The sequence below is a fragment of the Micromys minutus genome, assembly GCF_963924665.1.
Source record: "Micromys minutus genome assembly, chromosome: 2".
In the NCBI taxonomy this organism is placed as follows: domain Eukaryota; kingdom Metazoa; phylum Chordata; class Mammalia; order Rodentia; family Muridae; genus Micromys; species Micromys minutus.
Window position 1 is genome coordinate 19,852,985 of NC_137971.1, and position 15,922 is coordinate 19,868,906.

Genomic DNA, 15,922 nt, shown 5'->3' on the forward strand with positions numbered 1-15,922 from the left:
AAACACAACCAGGCACCCGTGTCGGGCCTGAAGCAGGGAGGGGTACATTCAAAAGTATAATGTGAATGTTAAAGCCTGGAGAAACATGAAGGACACCGTTAGAGGGCTTGTTCAAGCCTTTCAGTGCAGTTTCTCAAACCGGATGGTGGTGGTGGATGAGACCAGCCACAGTGCCAAGCTCGGGATGCTGTAAGCTGCCTGACTGCATTCACTGCACGTTCGCCACAGACGGCTGCTGTGGCACGAGGTAATTCGAGGTTCCCGGAGGCCGTGTCAAGCAGCCCCGTTTTACAACTAGAAGAGTAGAGTCTGTCCTTTGTACCGCAGAAACTTTGGTGTGCCAGCACTGCCCTCAAGCCGCAAATGCTTGCCCAGGAAGCTCGCTGGTTAGCGGGAAGTCTACCAGACAGGCAGCTTAGGTCTGGCTGAATTTTGTTCACACTTCCTCGGCACTTACTTCTAGTACTGAGGTTCCCAGGATCACCAAGGCCTTCTTCCCGAAGTACAGAAAGAAGTTACAGAGAAGTATGGCGTGTTCTTCTTTATTTCCAATGGCCAAACTGATGCAGCACTGGGCAGAAAGGGAACAAGAATAACACAATGTGTTCTAAACGGAGGAGGGGAGGAAGAGGAGGAGAGAGAAAGTTGAGTCTTTGCTCTCCCCGAAGTACAGACACCCACTTTATCAGGCTGTGATGGAGAAGCAAAGCAGAAAGCTTTGGCTTTGGTAAGGTGTAAGAAGAGCATATTAACTTGGGACAGCAGGCCACTCTGATAATGGGACAGTTGATATGAATATTATATAGAATAGCCAGACAACTTACATCCAAAACATTCTGTTCAAGACAAATGTACCACCCTGAGCTTCCAAGGGAGTGTATTGGATAAGGAATCACACAGGATCTAGGGGAAAGGGATATTTTGGGCCTTGGAGCTGCAGTCTGTCCTGTACCAATACAGTATTTGACTCAAAGAAAGGATGGGATGTAAGTTAATGCAGTTGAGGCCTATGATCTCGTCAATGTAAGTATGTTTTGTTTAGTCCTTAGACATTTTTTTTTGTTTTGTTGTTGTTTTTGTTGTTTTGAGGTTGGCTTAGTCTCTCTCTGTAGCCCTGTCTGTTCTGGAATTCACTATGTAGACCAAGCTGGCTTCAAAATCAGAGATATTTACTTGCCTGCCTGTCTCCTGAGTGCTGGGATTAAAGGTATGCACCACTACTTCCAGCCTTAGCCCTAGAATTTTTTAAAAAGAAAACTTTTATGGTAAAACTTTAGATTTCTGGCTTCTGTTGAAAAAGTTCAGACCATCTATTAGCAACATTTGGCCTACATGTTCAAATGGTTTTGTTAGGTTCTCGGGCTGTCCAAATACCCAGAAATGAGCTTACACTGGACTGTAAGATTTTTTGCACTTAGATAAAAGCCAGAATTTCTCAGGAACTTATGAGACTGGTTCCCATCTACCAAAAGGAATCATTTCCCTTACTTTTAGCAGAAGGGACACATGGCCACCTGTGGTGCCTACCAGGATATCAAAGTCCATGCTGGCATCCTAGGCCTCCTCAGCCCCTCCTCTACCCTCCCTCCAGCTCATGGGCTTCCCTCCCCTCAGCCATTCACCCTTCCTATATCCTGGCTATTCCCACTCTTCTCTTTGTTACACACTTTCTCTTTCTAGCTCTTGCTGTCCACTTACTCTCTCTCTCTCTCTCTCTCTCTCTCTCTCTCTCTCTCTCTCTCTTTCTCTCTCTCTCTCTCTCTCTCTCTCTCTCTCTCCATCTCCCTCTCCATCTCTCCCTCTCTCATTCCCATCAATTCTCTCTGTTTCACTATTTTCTCTCTCTAACAGCTGCTATTCTCCCTCTCTTGCAGATAGCCCTGGCAGTGCCCAGTCTGCTAGCCATGTTCTGTCTGCTTCCTTTTCTCTCTGCCCCAGGCGCCTTCAGGTGGCTCTGTCTGGCCTTTCTTTTATATCTACAACAAAACCCCTAACCATATCCTGGAGCAGTGGCTCATGCCAGCAGTCTCTTGACTGTGCCCACTGGAATACGGTAGCAATTTGCTGCTGAGTAGCAGAGATTACATGCAAATGAGACACATGCGCTCCTCTTCATGACAGCCCTAGACAGAAAGCCAGGGAGATGGGGTGGGATGAGGAGGCCGGTGAGCTCTGGGTACCAACTGTTTACCAACAGCATGGAAACATCTTAAGAGAGCTTAACAAGTGATATGGCCATACCAGTGTGCCCTGGCCACATCTGACAGTGGATGACAGGGTTCGGAGAGAACAGAATACCGTGCTGCTAACATTCCCACAGGACAGAAATATTCATGAGGCATTACTTTGAGTTTTGAATAGAAAATCACCTTAATGACTTATTTCCATAAATGATTATGGAGAAGGCAAGCATACACAAATTATCAAATACTTTGTGTCATGAGGTATCTACCAGAGGAGGCTGCAAGGACATGGGTTTAAGCTGATGGAAAGCCTTTATAAGCTGGCCGGCTACTACTTTGGATGTTCAGCATCCTAGTGTAGCCCTGGACCTTTTTCAGGAAGAGCTTTTAAGCACAAAACCATGCTCTGGGTTCAACTTCAACGAAGAAGAATAGTTAGCCAGAATAGGAACTACAGAAGCCAAAAAAAGCAAGGTTAGTACATTTAGAGACTTTCTCAGGAACTATGGGCTTTAATGGATTAGGCCTTTGTTTTAGTTTTTGGCTGATGGTGCTATGTGCTAAGTTTTACAGCCTGAATGGTACTTCTATCATGGAGTCAGCTGTGCTAAGGTGTCAGGGCCTATTAAAGTCTAGGGCCCTGCTATGCTCTCATGTTTCACAAGGCAGAATGTCACATAAGAAGTGCCACCTTAAGAGGAAAGACAAGTGAGACATATTACACATTTTAACTATAAAATGTCATTTGTTACCTCTGATGTCATCCATATGTCAGAACCATCATTTTCATCCAATGTCTCTGCCGCAAAAGGAATCAGAGATACAAATCGGGCGATGAGGTCCTGGAATGATATTAACTGACATTTACTGAGCATGCTCACTGTCCAGCACAGTGCTCTACAAGCAGTGTCTCTCCCAGAATGCACTACAGGTCTCTCAGGAGGCAGAAGGAACAAGCTTAGAGGAATAAAATAACATGCTCAAAGTCGCAGAGGTTATACACCATGTGAGTCTCTGGGGATTGGGCCCAAACAGCCTGGCACAGAGAATACAAAGTTTTATCATAGTAAATTATTAAAAGTTAAAATACTATACCACTGGATCAGCATTAAATATGTACTTTATAACTGGTCACCTTTTTTTAAAGGTGAGAAACAGTGAAGACTTGACTTGCTTTTAGTTCAATATCTTTCTGAACTTATTTTCTTATGAACTTGCAGAAGCTGCTGCAGCCGGAGACAGGGATGTGACTCGCTTCCTCCAACAACACAAGTTGCACAGAGGATGTCCCCTCCCCACCAGAATGAGGCAGACTAAGACTCAAATGGTAAGAAAGGCTCAAAGGCAAGAAAGGAAAAAAGAAAACACACAGGAAATTCTTCAACATTCGAAGTGATGTGTTACAGATGCCCGCTATGCACAGCCACGACACTTTACACTAATGACTTCATGCAGTTAAGTCACGTGCCCCACTATTCTCAACCAGTGCTGAGTACACCCTTAGCTCCAGGACAGGGGGCCATAAGACAGGCAGGAAGAAATCATGATGGGAAAGCAGAATGCAGTGAGAAGCAACCCACCTGCATTTGGGTTTTGAATTTTTTTTACATCAAAGGGTCCTATTAAGAGAGCTTTGTGACTCACAAACAACATAAATTGTCTGAGGGCATCTAATCACCTAGATTGATCCCCAAATAAAAGGTGCAGTTGAGCTCAGTGGTAGGGGTGCATGTCTTTAGCCCCAGAACTCAGGAGGTAGAGGCAGGAAGATCTCTGTGAGTTTGAAGTCAGCCTGGTCTACATACATAGCAGGTTCCAAGACAGCCAGAGCTACATAGAGAAACACGCATGCACACACACACACACACACACACACACACACACACACACACCACACACACAAGATACACTTGATTCTTCATAGGCTCTCTATAATCTTGATGAAACTGCTAAAAACAATAACTGAAAGGAAAATTGTCACTCACAAGTGTTGTGTTTGAGTCATGAAGAAATATATCCAGAAGTTGCTGAGGTGGATTCAATGCCTTGATGTATCTTGTGACTAAGATTTGCATCCCTTCACCATTAAAAACAGTCGCCACAACTCTTCGGCTGGGAAACATGGCCTTACAGTTCCTGGTAAAAGTCTGTGCTCGCTGTAAAATGTCTATTTGATCTGAAAACTAGAATCAGATTTAAGACAGCTCAACACTATGCCTTCCCCCTTTACAAAAATAAGGGAAAAGCCAATGTTCTGATAAATTTGAAATTTAAACTAGTCTTAAAATTTACGCTTTTTTGGTGATCCATTTTAGAATAATTTAGCGTGAGACCTACCTCATCTACTTTTGGGTTGTACGTGACATATGATATCTGAGGTTCAATTGTAGCAAAAATGTTTAGGAAAGTACATTCTTTTGGGTTCTGTCCACTGCAGTCATCCCTAGGAGGGACGTAAGTGTTACTCCAGGTGTACCCGAGCAAAATGGATGGGATGTTCACTTGAAATGTCCCACTAATCTGAAAGAACAAAGGATGAGAATCAGCTAAACCTATCTCCCAGACCAGTCTTCTGCCCAGGAAAGCCTTGGAGAATGACCAGGCTCTCTGGGGTAACCAAGGGGCACTGTTGACACCGTGGATCCCTGACCAATACGTATTACTCAAAGAGCAAAAGTTAAGAAAAGGGTGAAGCAAGGAAGCCGGTTACCACACCACAGTGATAAGAGCTCTCTGAAATTCTAATTTAAGGGGCTGGAGAAATAGCTCAGTAAGAGTGGGTGCTGCTCTTCCTGAGGACCCCAGGGTGTCCTCATGTTGGGTGGCTCACAACAGCCGGTGATTCTAGCTCCAGGGGATTTGATGCTCTCATCTGGACTCAAGTGCACATACTCACACGTATATAGAACCCAAAATAAAATAAACCGTAAACTGAGAAAATCCAATTTAGGCTCAATGAAGATGCTGAAAGATCACGTTGCCTTCTGCATCTGAGTCTGGAGTGGGAGGTAAATGTAAGGGTGGAACCCACAGCCCTGAGTGAGGTTGTGGAAACAGGGATCATGAATGTCAGTGAGAAAGTTAGAGGTGTGGGGTGGGGAGTGGGGGTGGTAGATCATAGTGACACCAGCAGCTAATGGTCAGGAGCCCTGACCGTGTGCAAGACCCTTGCACTGTGTACACAGCATGCCAAATGCTGGGACAGTGTGTTCCATTCCCCCAGGCAGCTACTGCCTTTATCTTTATTTCAAGCATTAGAGTTGAGGTTCAGAGAGCTGATACAATTTGTGAGAGGTCATAGAACTCATGAGTAGTGGAGCAGGATTATAATCCAGCCTTTGCCATCTTTGAAAGCCACACTGTAACTCTCTGTCTTAAAGCCTGGTCTGAGGCAGAGAGATGTCTGTAGAGATTAGCAAGTATAGCAAACCCTGTACCCCTGACCAATTGGATCCCTTGATCAGTAATACATTTTATCATGGCCTCATGTCATCCCCTGACCCCTAACTTACACAGCCTTGGTTGGTTTTTCTAATGTCCTTGACCTAACCAGGTCCTAATGAACGATTTCCTTCTTTCTTTCTTTCTTTCTTTCTTTCTTTCTTTCTTTCTTTCTTTCTTTCTTTCTTTCTTTCTTTCTTTCCTCAAACGCCCTTGTAAAACTTATTAAAATCCTTACTTCAAAGAGTCAAACAAGTAAGGGAAATACAAGTCACTGGAACATTCTTCTCTTACCTTCCACCAAACTCTCCAAGCCTCCATTACCCCAGCAGCCCAGGCACAGCAAGGTCCTGCTGGGCCGTACCCTCCGAGAACCCATCCTGAACCACCGCAGAAATACTGCAGCATCTCCCATTGAACCAAAATTCACTCTGACTCTTCAAACCCTCAGGGTCTGACAGAGCTTCCGGGCTTTCAGGTACCCTGCTTTCAATGAGATCTTTCAGTAACTGAGCTTAAAGCGGAGTCTGGAGTTTCATACTTGCTGGTCGCAGGGTTGTTGCTGCTGTCGAAGAATGCAACACTTGGCCCGCCCCCATATTCCTACAGGGACCGGTCTCATCATCAACCTGACCTAACTGGTAAGCAGGGCTGGAAAGGTGAAATTCTTGGTACCTGGATTTGGCCTTACAAAGGTCTTCGTGAAAATATAAATTTTTCTCTAAGACTTAGGACTAGCTACTTTATTCTGTCTTTGTAAACACTTTATAAATGCAAGGCATAAGTTTATGGGTATCTCCTAGAGATGGTCACATCCTGCAAGCCCTCTCTGACCCCACAGAACTTGGTAATCAATCGTTAATAACCTTCTAACCTGGCAATAACAGAATCTGACTTTAAAACACCAGAAAGTGCTTTTATTAATGACAGAGACGAATCTTGGGATAATTACCGAAGAACTTTTCTGTTACCTCAGGCTGCTGGAGAAGGGCTGAGAAAGGGAAGCTGACGGAGCCCAGCCAGTTCTTTTGTACGTATGAGTGAGCGCTGCAGCTCTTGAGACAATGATCCTATTAAAGCAAAGTTAAGTTAAACTCACAGAGATGTTTCCTATGAGACAAATACCTTTACACACTCATAGGTAACTATGACAAATCAGTCTCTTTTTTTTGTTCTCTCTTTCCCCACTCCCCCATGTCTCTCTTTCTGTGCATGCATTCGTGTGTGTGTGTGCGGTGTGTATGTGTGTGTGTGTGTGTGCGTGTGTGTGTGTGTGTGTGTGTGTGTGTCTGTCTGTGGTACATTTGTGCATGAGTGTGTCTGTGGTGCATTTGTGCATGTGTGTGTGTGTGTGTGTGTGTATGTATCTGGGTGCCTTTGCACACCTGTTTCAATGAGCCTTCTCTTTCACTTTGTCTTACTTCTCTGAGGCAAGATCTGTCCCTGAGCCCATCAATGTAACTGAGACTGACGAACTGTGAGCCTTTACCTCAACAGCGTTAGGAGTCCTACCCTGAATTACCACACCTAGATACACATTTTATGTTTAAAATGGCCAGTTTGATGACCACTTGTGTCAGTTAGTGTGGGTCAGGAGGAGGCAGGTTCTCAGAGTGTGTTTAATGTTTTCAAGTACTAACACTTCGGCATACAATCATTACAAATCCTAATAACCCTTTCCTTTTGTCTTAGGATGTGACTTCTTTGTAACCTAGCTTGCCCAATGGGCCCTTCTCTTTTTTCATTAGGGTCTGTCAAAGGGCAGCCATAGAATGGGACCAGTGACTTCATGGACCTGGGGACCAGGAAGCAAACAATATGATTGCTCATGCAACTAAACAATGAGCTAAGAGTTAAACTGGAAGTCCACGCCGAAACCTCCCAGACATCTAAAAAAGTGTAAAAGCATAATACTCAACATTCACAAACTAAGGAAGAATATACAATAAAAACATACACAGAAAACAATACAAGTTAAAAATAGAAGGTACGCAGAAAATATGCAGACCAAGGTGGTTTGAAGATGAGGTCATAATTTTAGAATGTTTCTTTTATTCAGGATTGAGTCAAAACAAACAAACAAGTCTAACCAACCAAACAAATACTGAACACATTTGCCCAAATAAATTTAGAAATCCTGCTCACAAGTACATTAGGAGAATATAATAAAACTCCAAGCAGAAATAAAACAGAAAACACAGAATGAAGTATAAAAATTCGAATAGTTGGCACTTTTTCAAAAAAAAAAAAAAATGAGAAATCTGCTAGAAGTTTCATGAAACTCCAAATTTTAGGCACAAGAGCCAGAGGAGGAGAAAAAGCAGGAGCATTAATGAGTTATCAGGATACGGGCTTTACAGAGCCCAGGCCTGGATAATCACTCCAGCATAACAGCAAGTGCTGCCCATCCTGCTGACAAGGACGACCGAGGCAGAAGAAAGTCTCTCTGGTTATGGACTGTCCTTCATCCTCCTGCCTCAGCTTTTCCTGCTTTGTGTGATCCCACCCCTCTCATCTGCAGCCAGTGTAAGTCCAGTGTGAGTGGCTTCCACTCTCTCAAGCCTCGTTTTCACAGGTCTTTTTATTTGCAACTACTGTCAGGCTTTGCTGCGGGCAGCTGCAGGGCCCTGCCCAAGGAACAGTTAAATAAGCTCCCCCTTTATTTCAGAGCTCCTCCATCTCAAAGAATACGTGTGTGCTGGTGCATACTTGGAATCCCTTCCTTTGGGAGACGAAGGCAGAAGAATCGTGAGTTCTAGGTCTGTCTGAAAAACAGGTTAAGATCTTGTCTTTAAAAAAGATACAAGGGGCTGGAGCAATTGCTCAGGAGTCAAAAGCACGTGCTGTCCTTCCAGGGATCCGTGTTCAGTTCCCAGCACCCACACCAGGCTGCTTACAATCATCAGTAACTCACTAACTCCAGTGATTAACTCTGACCATCTTCAGGGGAGCTGACATCTCTCTGGCTTCTGCACACACACACACACACACACACACACACACACACACACACACACACACAATGTCTCAGGGTTGACATACTTCAGTTAACAAGAACAATACTCAGTGTAAATCTTGGATATAACCCATCAAGAAGTTGCCATTTAATGCCTTACCCTCTGTCTTTATTAAGAATTCATTTACAGTTTTAATGTGGATGTTTGCACACTTGGAAAGATGGCTTGAAGACATTGCTGGTAAGAATTTTTTCTTAGTACTGTTTACAGTGGTCTAATCATGAGTTATGCACTGCAAGATCTCATCTAAGTTCTCTGACCTACAAACTCCACCCCCCAGGCAGAACTGTCTGTTCCTCTAACAGACATTTCTACTCCCCCTTCCTGTTGTCCTTTTTACAAGTTGGTCAGGCACACCATGCCAATCCTTAGACAAGATTTGTCCCTTCCTCTTTTCCCTGGTATTCTTAAGTATGGTGTCTGATTATTATTATTTTTTTTTTTTGATGCATGTATGGAGTCTTCTCAGATGGGTTGGGCTTTGCCATGGCTCTTCCAGTATGCATTTGGTCTGTGGGTCACAGGTTGGACACACAGAAGAAGGCTCAACTGAAGGGCTGAGATACTAAGTAATACTTCTTTTAATGTAGATTTACATAACCCAGAACATCTGTTGACTTTTATAATGCCCCTTCTGTTCTATTCATTGCGGAGCACAGCACATGTAAACTGATAAACAGTTTGATTTGCAGGAGAGTAAGATGTCTGTCTAAACAGAACTTAGGAGACAGCTCCAGGTGGCTGAGGTCTATCACAATGTTTCAAGAGAAGGAAAACAAAACAAAACAAAATAAAACAAACAAACAACAACAAAAAACCAAGACACTTCGGATGACAAAGACAAGCATGAATCCTGCCTGCCATCCTCTCTCGGTGAATCCTTTCCCTCTGCATGGCTGAGCTTCTCCAGGTTGAGCTCTGAGAGGATAACCCCTGAGTAATCTTGATTCTTTCCTGGTTCCCATCTCCTTTTGGCAGTGAGCAAGATGGACCTCACCCTACTAACTGCTCCAGTGACATTTAAAGCCGTTTATGTGAAAGCATTTAATGTATCTGCCCGGAGACAGTAGCTATGTTGGACACACACCTTTACATTTTTTACATCATGCTAAATGGAAAGAAACAATTACTACAGAGCTTGCTAGGCACCGGGTTGGGACCTTTCATTGACATACAGCAAAAGCAGATATTAATTTTAGAAATTATAGAAAATAACCAAATTCTGCTCTTAAAATAACTCAGTGACTTATATAGAGCAGTGTGGTTTCTTTGGTCAGCTAATGAAAAATGTGTAAGGTTTGCTGCCTACCTTCCTCTTCTTTCTACCAAGAAGTTCATATTTAAACGTAATGTCCAGTCATAAATACCCGCCTCTCCCAAGTCCTTGGCCTGCTTTCTACTCCTTCTCCTTCTAGGTTGTTATGATTTGTTGTATTTAGAGTGGTTCGTCATCTGTCTGACTTAATTGCACATTGACTCAAACTCTTTTAAGAAAATATTACATACACATTCAAGGCAAATTGCACTGGGTGTGATGGTGTAAACTGGTTGTGAAACTGCTACAAGTTCAAGACCAGCCAGGGCCACACAGTGACTCCAAGGCCAGCCTGGGCTGCAGTGGCGAGACCCTGTCTCAGAAACAGACAACTTCACAAATGTGTTCCACGATTTCATTCAGTTTGACCTCATAATTATTTCAACATTACTAATTTTCCCGTGTTACCTCGTGCTTTTCAATCACCACTTCATCGAAAATGTTGATATGTATGTTATCTTTTATTTTGGATAAACTAGAGAAGCTATAGTCATGTCCTGGTGAGCTGAAAACAAGAAAAGCATACGTGAGTGTTTAATTTTTTTCAAAATTCACTTATTTTCTAAGTACATTATTGATAAGGTACAATAAATTATGATCTTTTTCTTTGTAAAGTTTAAGCTTAGAAAAAACATATGCCTTAAAGCCTTCCTTCTACTGATTATCAGAACGAATGCCTATGTTATAATTTACCTTATTCACTCTTCAGAGGAAAATAAGAGCAGACTACAACATGGGCTTCGCTGGAGATCATGAGCCAGGCAGAGAAAGACCACGCCTGGCACTGTCAGTCCTAAAGAGAAGACTCATCAAAAGAACCTGGACTGCAGACAGCCCTTCTTTGGATTCCCAGTCCCCAGACCAGCTGGCGATCACTGCATTGCTCCAGAGTGTGTGCTTCAGACTTTAGTTCTGGACAACAGCTAATGCAAAGCAAGGACATTGCTGTGAGGTTTAACTTGTAGAACAGTAGTATGCCTCACTGAACAAAATTTGGGGATTAGTTTCAGGAGGTCCAGGTCAACTGAGGGATCCCAGCCAGGGTGATGGTGACGTACCCAGCAGTAGCCTTGCTGCTACTGGTCTCCCTCTGCTCCTTATCCTACCATTAAGAGCCCTTTGTACCCCTGAGTGTCCCAAGATGATGACTTTGAGGATGGCTTTGAGGATGACAGCTCTCCCACCCCAGAATGTTGGCCCTTTAATAAAAGTTATTTCTTCCCCCCAAACTCTTGGGTTCCAACTATTGGCTTCTGAGTGGCAAGCAGCCCAGCCCTATGCCTGGTAATATCTTTACCATACAACTGCTACTGACATTATTAAAACTTTTTTTTAATGATGCAAATACTACTTCAAAGAATCTCTAATAATGCCTATAGTTTCCCGATAAGTTTCTGGCAGTGACCACTGAAAAACACCATTTTTTTTTTGTTTGTTTGTTTGTTTTTGTTTTTGTGACAATTTTAAATTTGATGGAGAAATAGCTCAGCGGTTAAGAGCACTGGCTGCTCTTCCAGAGGTCCTGAGTTCAAATCCCAGCAACTGCATAGTGGCTCACAACCATCTGTAAAGAGATCTGATGCCCTCTTCTGGTGTGTCTGAGGACAGCTACAGTGTACTCACATATAATAAATAAATACATCTTTAAAAAAAAAAAAAAAACCTTAAATTGAATGCCCCCTATGTTTCTGAGAAATTATATAAGCTAATTCTTCTACATTACTCCTTTGGGGTTGCATTTCATGCTAGGAGTACCTAGGCCAAGTCAGGAAGGCAAAGCATATTTACAGCACTCTATTAACATGAGAATAGATAAGAATCACTTCGAGACACCTTTCGGTTTGTCCATTTGGTATATATCTTAAATTTCCAAGTCCTCTGCGTTAGCTTACGTTAAATAGTCTATTCAAACTTTCCTCAAATTTTGCCACAATTCTCCCTCCAAAGTAGAGTTTGCTATTTATTCTTTATTTACTATCACTATGTGTCACATTTGCATGTAGGTTTTTTTTCCAGTGCTGGGAATTGAACCCAGAGCCTCATGCATACTAGGCAAACACTCTACTAGTCTACAGTCCTGCATATAGCTCTTGTTCATTAGAATATCGCAGGGAACAGGGAGATGGAATGGAGTCATTATTACAGACAGCAAAAAGTGCCAGTTGGATTCTTAGCTGACTTTCTGGTTCTCACTGCATCTTTGGCTTTTCTCACTGTTATAATCAATCATTAATATTCAGAATCTTCCCTCCAATTCACTTACAAATTTATTTCTCTTACTGGTTATTTTATGTTGTTTGTCTGAGCATTCGAGAACATGACATTATAATCCAAGCATTCAGACTGCAGAGGCACATGAAACAGGAGTTCAAGGCCAGCTTTATCTATGTAGCAAAATCTAGGCTAGCCTGGGCTACATGGCAAGGCCTTGTCTTAACAAATGATCCCAAGAATCAACTCCAAACTCTAATGTATACTTTAATAATCCAAACACATAATCAACTATCTTAATTTACAAATTTTCCAGGAAATCTATATTCTTTCATTTTTCTCCACACTGGTGCTTCTTCCTTCCCCTCCCGCCCCCTTTCTCTTTCTCCTTCTCTCTTATACATCCTGGTCAGTGTCTGGTAGCTTTCACTTTGAGAGAGGCATCTTGAATGAGAAAGCCCATATAACCTGAAAGATGTTACCAAAGAGACCGTATGGTTATATTAGTTCTTCTGAGTGTCCTTGGCATTTGTTGGAAGAAGCTATACGTTTATATAGAACAAGACAAAACATATAATATAAAATCATATAAATAATTACATGCAATCATGGAAATATATGGACTATGAAATGATAAATATTCATAGAAATTTATGTAACATATAGAAATAAAATTTCAATTTTCCACTCGTCAAAATAAAGTTACATTATTTAAAAAATATTTAGGCATTTAGCAGCTATGAACACTTGGTCATGAAGTAAACTGTAACCATATGCCTGGCACTAAAGTACAGTGTATCAGAGAAAGCAGACATGGAGTTTAACCCACTTTTATTGGCTCATGTGTAGGATGATTCTAAGCACACTTAGTTATGGGATTTTTGAGACCATGCTAATATTTTTTTTGTATTTGAAGCAGCAGAAGCATGAAAACATGTTTATTCTGAAGTTAAAATCTGATTTACTAACTTTCATTAAAATGTCTTTTATGCACAGGAATACTGTAGGAAATGTGGTTTTACTCATTCTTGACAAAATGGAAGTATTCTAAAACATTGATATAAATGGCTACAAAGCTTAAAGTAAGGAAAGCAAAGGAAATCCACTGATGATTAAGCACATATATGTTGCATAATCTCGCTAGACATGGAACTACTGGGCCCTGCCCTAAACCTATGAACTTAGAAATCAAGTGCCTAAGAAGCTGTCTAGGTAACTACACTACACAAAATGTTTAAGAACCGCTGACTTAAAACAAACAGTGTGCTTCAGAGGGCAGTGTAAGAAAGTATAGAACAATGCTGTTTGCAAAGGGAATAAAATTAAGACAAGAAAGGGTTAAATAATCATGGTGGTTTTGCTCAGTAGTATGTAGACATATGTAAATGGATGAAAGTGTCTCACAGTCGATTTAACACCGCAATTACAGAATACCTGAGATAAGGAAACTTGTAGAGAACAGACTTCTCTCTCACAGTTCTGGAAGCCTGGAATACAGAACCTACATAGTGTGACTGGTGACAATCTTCTTGTTTCTTTGCATAGCTCAAAAAGAAAATCCTCTCCTAAAAGCCCATTCTGCCCTTTCTATAACAGTATCAAGTCATTGATCAGGGCTGGTGAATATTAGGAAAACAAAATACCCTGTGTCCTACAGTGATATCCTTGGAACCAAAACATTTTCTATCCTAGAGGGAGGATGTTTAAGACTCATGAAATAAATAACTCACAAGTCTCAGGAAGTCCCTGAAAATTACTAGATTCACAAGTCCCACTTCTGAGGCTTTATAAGTAATAGGCCTTGCTGAGGAAACCATACTTTGACCTATCAAGCTGCCTACAGGTTGTGCAGAGCACTCCAGGACTGCAGTTTTTCTGATTTGGCATCCACACTAGGTGGGTTTTCTGGTGATGATGCTGCCTTTGAGTCATCCATGGTCTGTAAGCAACCCTAACCTCAGTACATTCTTTGGATTTCTAAGTTGTATTTTGGCAGAATTGGTTTTTTTTTTTTTTTTTTTTTTTTTTTTTGGTTTGCTTTTAGACCATTTGTTTTTGCCTCCCTTACAAAAAGCCTCACACACCACCCTCTCCCAAGAAAAGGGTGGATGGTACCTACTTCCACATGCACACACACACACACACACACACACACACACACACACACACAAGCATACATGAACACTCTCCCTCACCACAGAGTTATTCTGACTACAAACTGCAGGAAAATAGACTCCAACTTACATAAAATCTACCTTGATTTCTTCATTCCAGCACGGATGAGATCCATTTGCAATGTTGGTTTGATATACAGTATGTTGAAAGGAAACTTCTATAAAAGGGTGCACAGTATCCTGAAAGGCAGAGTAAACAATGACTAGATATTTTTTTTAAAAAAGGTCTTACACTGTAGAGAAAAGCAAAAAGTTGAGAGATTACTTGGCAGCTGCGTTCCTTGTTTTTTATAGCTCTTTCTTTCAATAGCCATTACTTAGACATTGACTTAATAAATATCTACTAGTCCTATTTTAAGGCACTCTTCAAAGATCCAGGGGCAGACAGAAGTTTTCCTTAAAGGTTTTAAAGTTTGTCAGGAAAAAACAAATAGACAAGCAAGTAAGAAACAGAGCAATGCAGCAAGAGAAGAGGCTTGCAGCTCTGGGTTTCAGGAAAGGGGATGGGTGTGTGTCTGGGGTAGACCAGATGAGCACCATAGAGGAAATCCTGACTGAGCAAGGGCTTTGACTGCTTATCTGGCCAAGAGACTGTTCCCAACACAGAAAACAAGTACTGGAAGCCAAGACAACATGGCTGAGCAATGGACAGACAAAAGGACAGCTGGTGGACAAGAGCAACATTATTAAAGATTCTGTGTGTGAGCTTATGCCTTGCTTTGTAGGGCTTGAAGGCAGAGAACGAGATAATATGAATTATATTCATAATGAATACCTTTCCTTTCTTAGAGGAAATAACTATAACCTGAAGGACACAGACACAAAGAAACCAGTTGGAGGCAGATGCAACTGAGAACAATCAGCCAGTATTAGATTTTATAAGATGCTAAGTACCTCATTTATGACTTCATTGGAGGCTACAAGTTGGGTCGAATTTTGATGTCTGAGGTGAGACGTGGATGACCTCAGGTAAGAAGGCATACTCATAGTTCTCAGGAAAAACAACATGGAAACACAGTTTTAATATAAGTGTTGGTAGGCATAAGGGTTACCCTGGGTCTTACAGAGATTTTGGGTTTTTTGTTTTGTTTTTTGTTTTCTGTTTTTGTTCTGTTTGTTTTTGTCTTTTGTCATATCACGTTGGTAACCATCACTGATGTTGTGGAGTGGCCCCTAACTGAAGAGCAAGCTGGATGTAGTCTGTGGTAACATATACACTGGTTTTCAGCATCAAGATAAAAATAAAGCGAAGGGATATTTCAGAAAAGTAGCCTTTCTCAGCTTTTTGTTTGTTTGTTTGGTTTTGGTATTTTGGTGTTACATTCTAGAAAATGGTAGTGGTTTTATGTTCTTTCTTCACTAACAGCCATTAAGATGTGCATTGGTTGTGAAAGTAATTAGTTGTATCGAGGAATAAGGTTGTAGTTTGTAAAACAGAGTCAAAATCATTAAGGGGTTTTCAATATAAATTAACAGTCAGCAAGCAAAATGTTTGTTTTTCACAGATCGAATCCATGAGCGGCACCAAGCGAATGGGAGAGGGAGATGCCTGACATTCCTGGGTCATTTGGGTAGTAATAT

At 41.7% G+C, this 15,922-nt stretch overlaps 1 protein-coding gene across 1 annotated transcript in view; it reads right to left on the reverse strand.

Moving 5' to 3' along the window:
* The window catches only part of CC2D2B (coiled-coil and C2 domain containing 2B), a gene marked incomplete at both ends in the record, with an annotated part of 66,592 nt that overhangs the window by 14,920 nt on the left and 35,750 nt on the right, over positions 1–15,922 (reverse strand). Inside the window, 8 exons of the mRNA XM_080913326.1 lie at positions 458–571; positions 2,936–3,025; positions 4,169–4,366; positions 4,521–4,703; positions 6,596–6,694; positions 10,365–10,461; positions 14,412–14,521; positions 15,236–15,332. Of these exons, the coding sequence (XP_080769452.1) occupies positions 458–571; positions 2,936–3,025; positions 4,169–4,366; positions 4,521–4,703; positions 6,596–6,694; positions 10,365–10,461; positions 14,412–14,521; positions 15,236–15,332 (988 nt within the window). The remainder of the gene's footprint in view (positions 1–457; positions 572–2,935; positions 3,026–4,168; positions 4,367–4,520; positions 4,704–6,595; positions 6,695–10,364; positions 10,462–14,411; positions 14,522–15,235; positions 15,333–15,922) is intronic.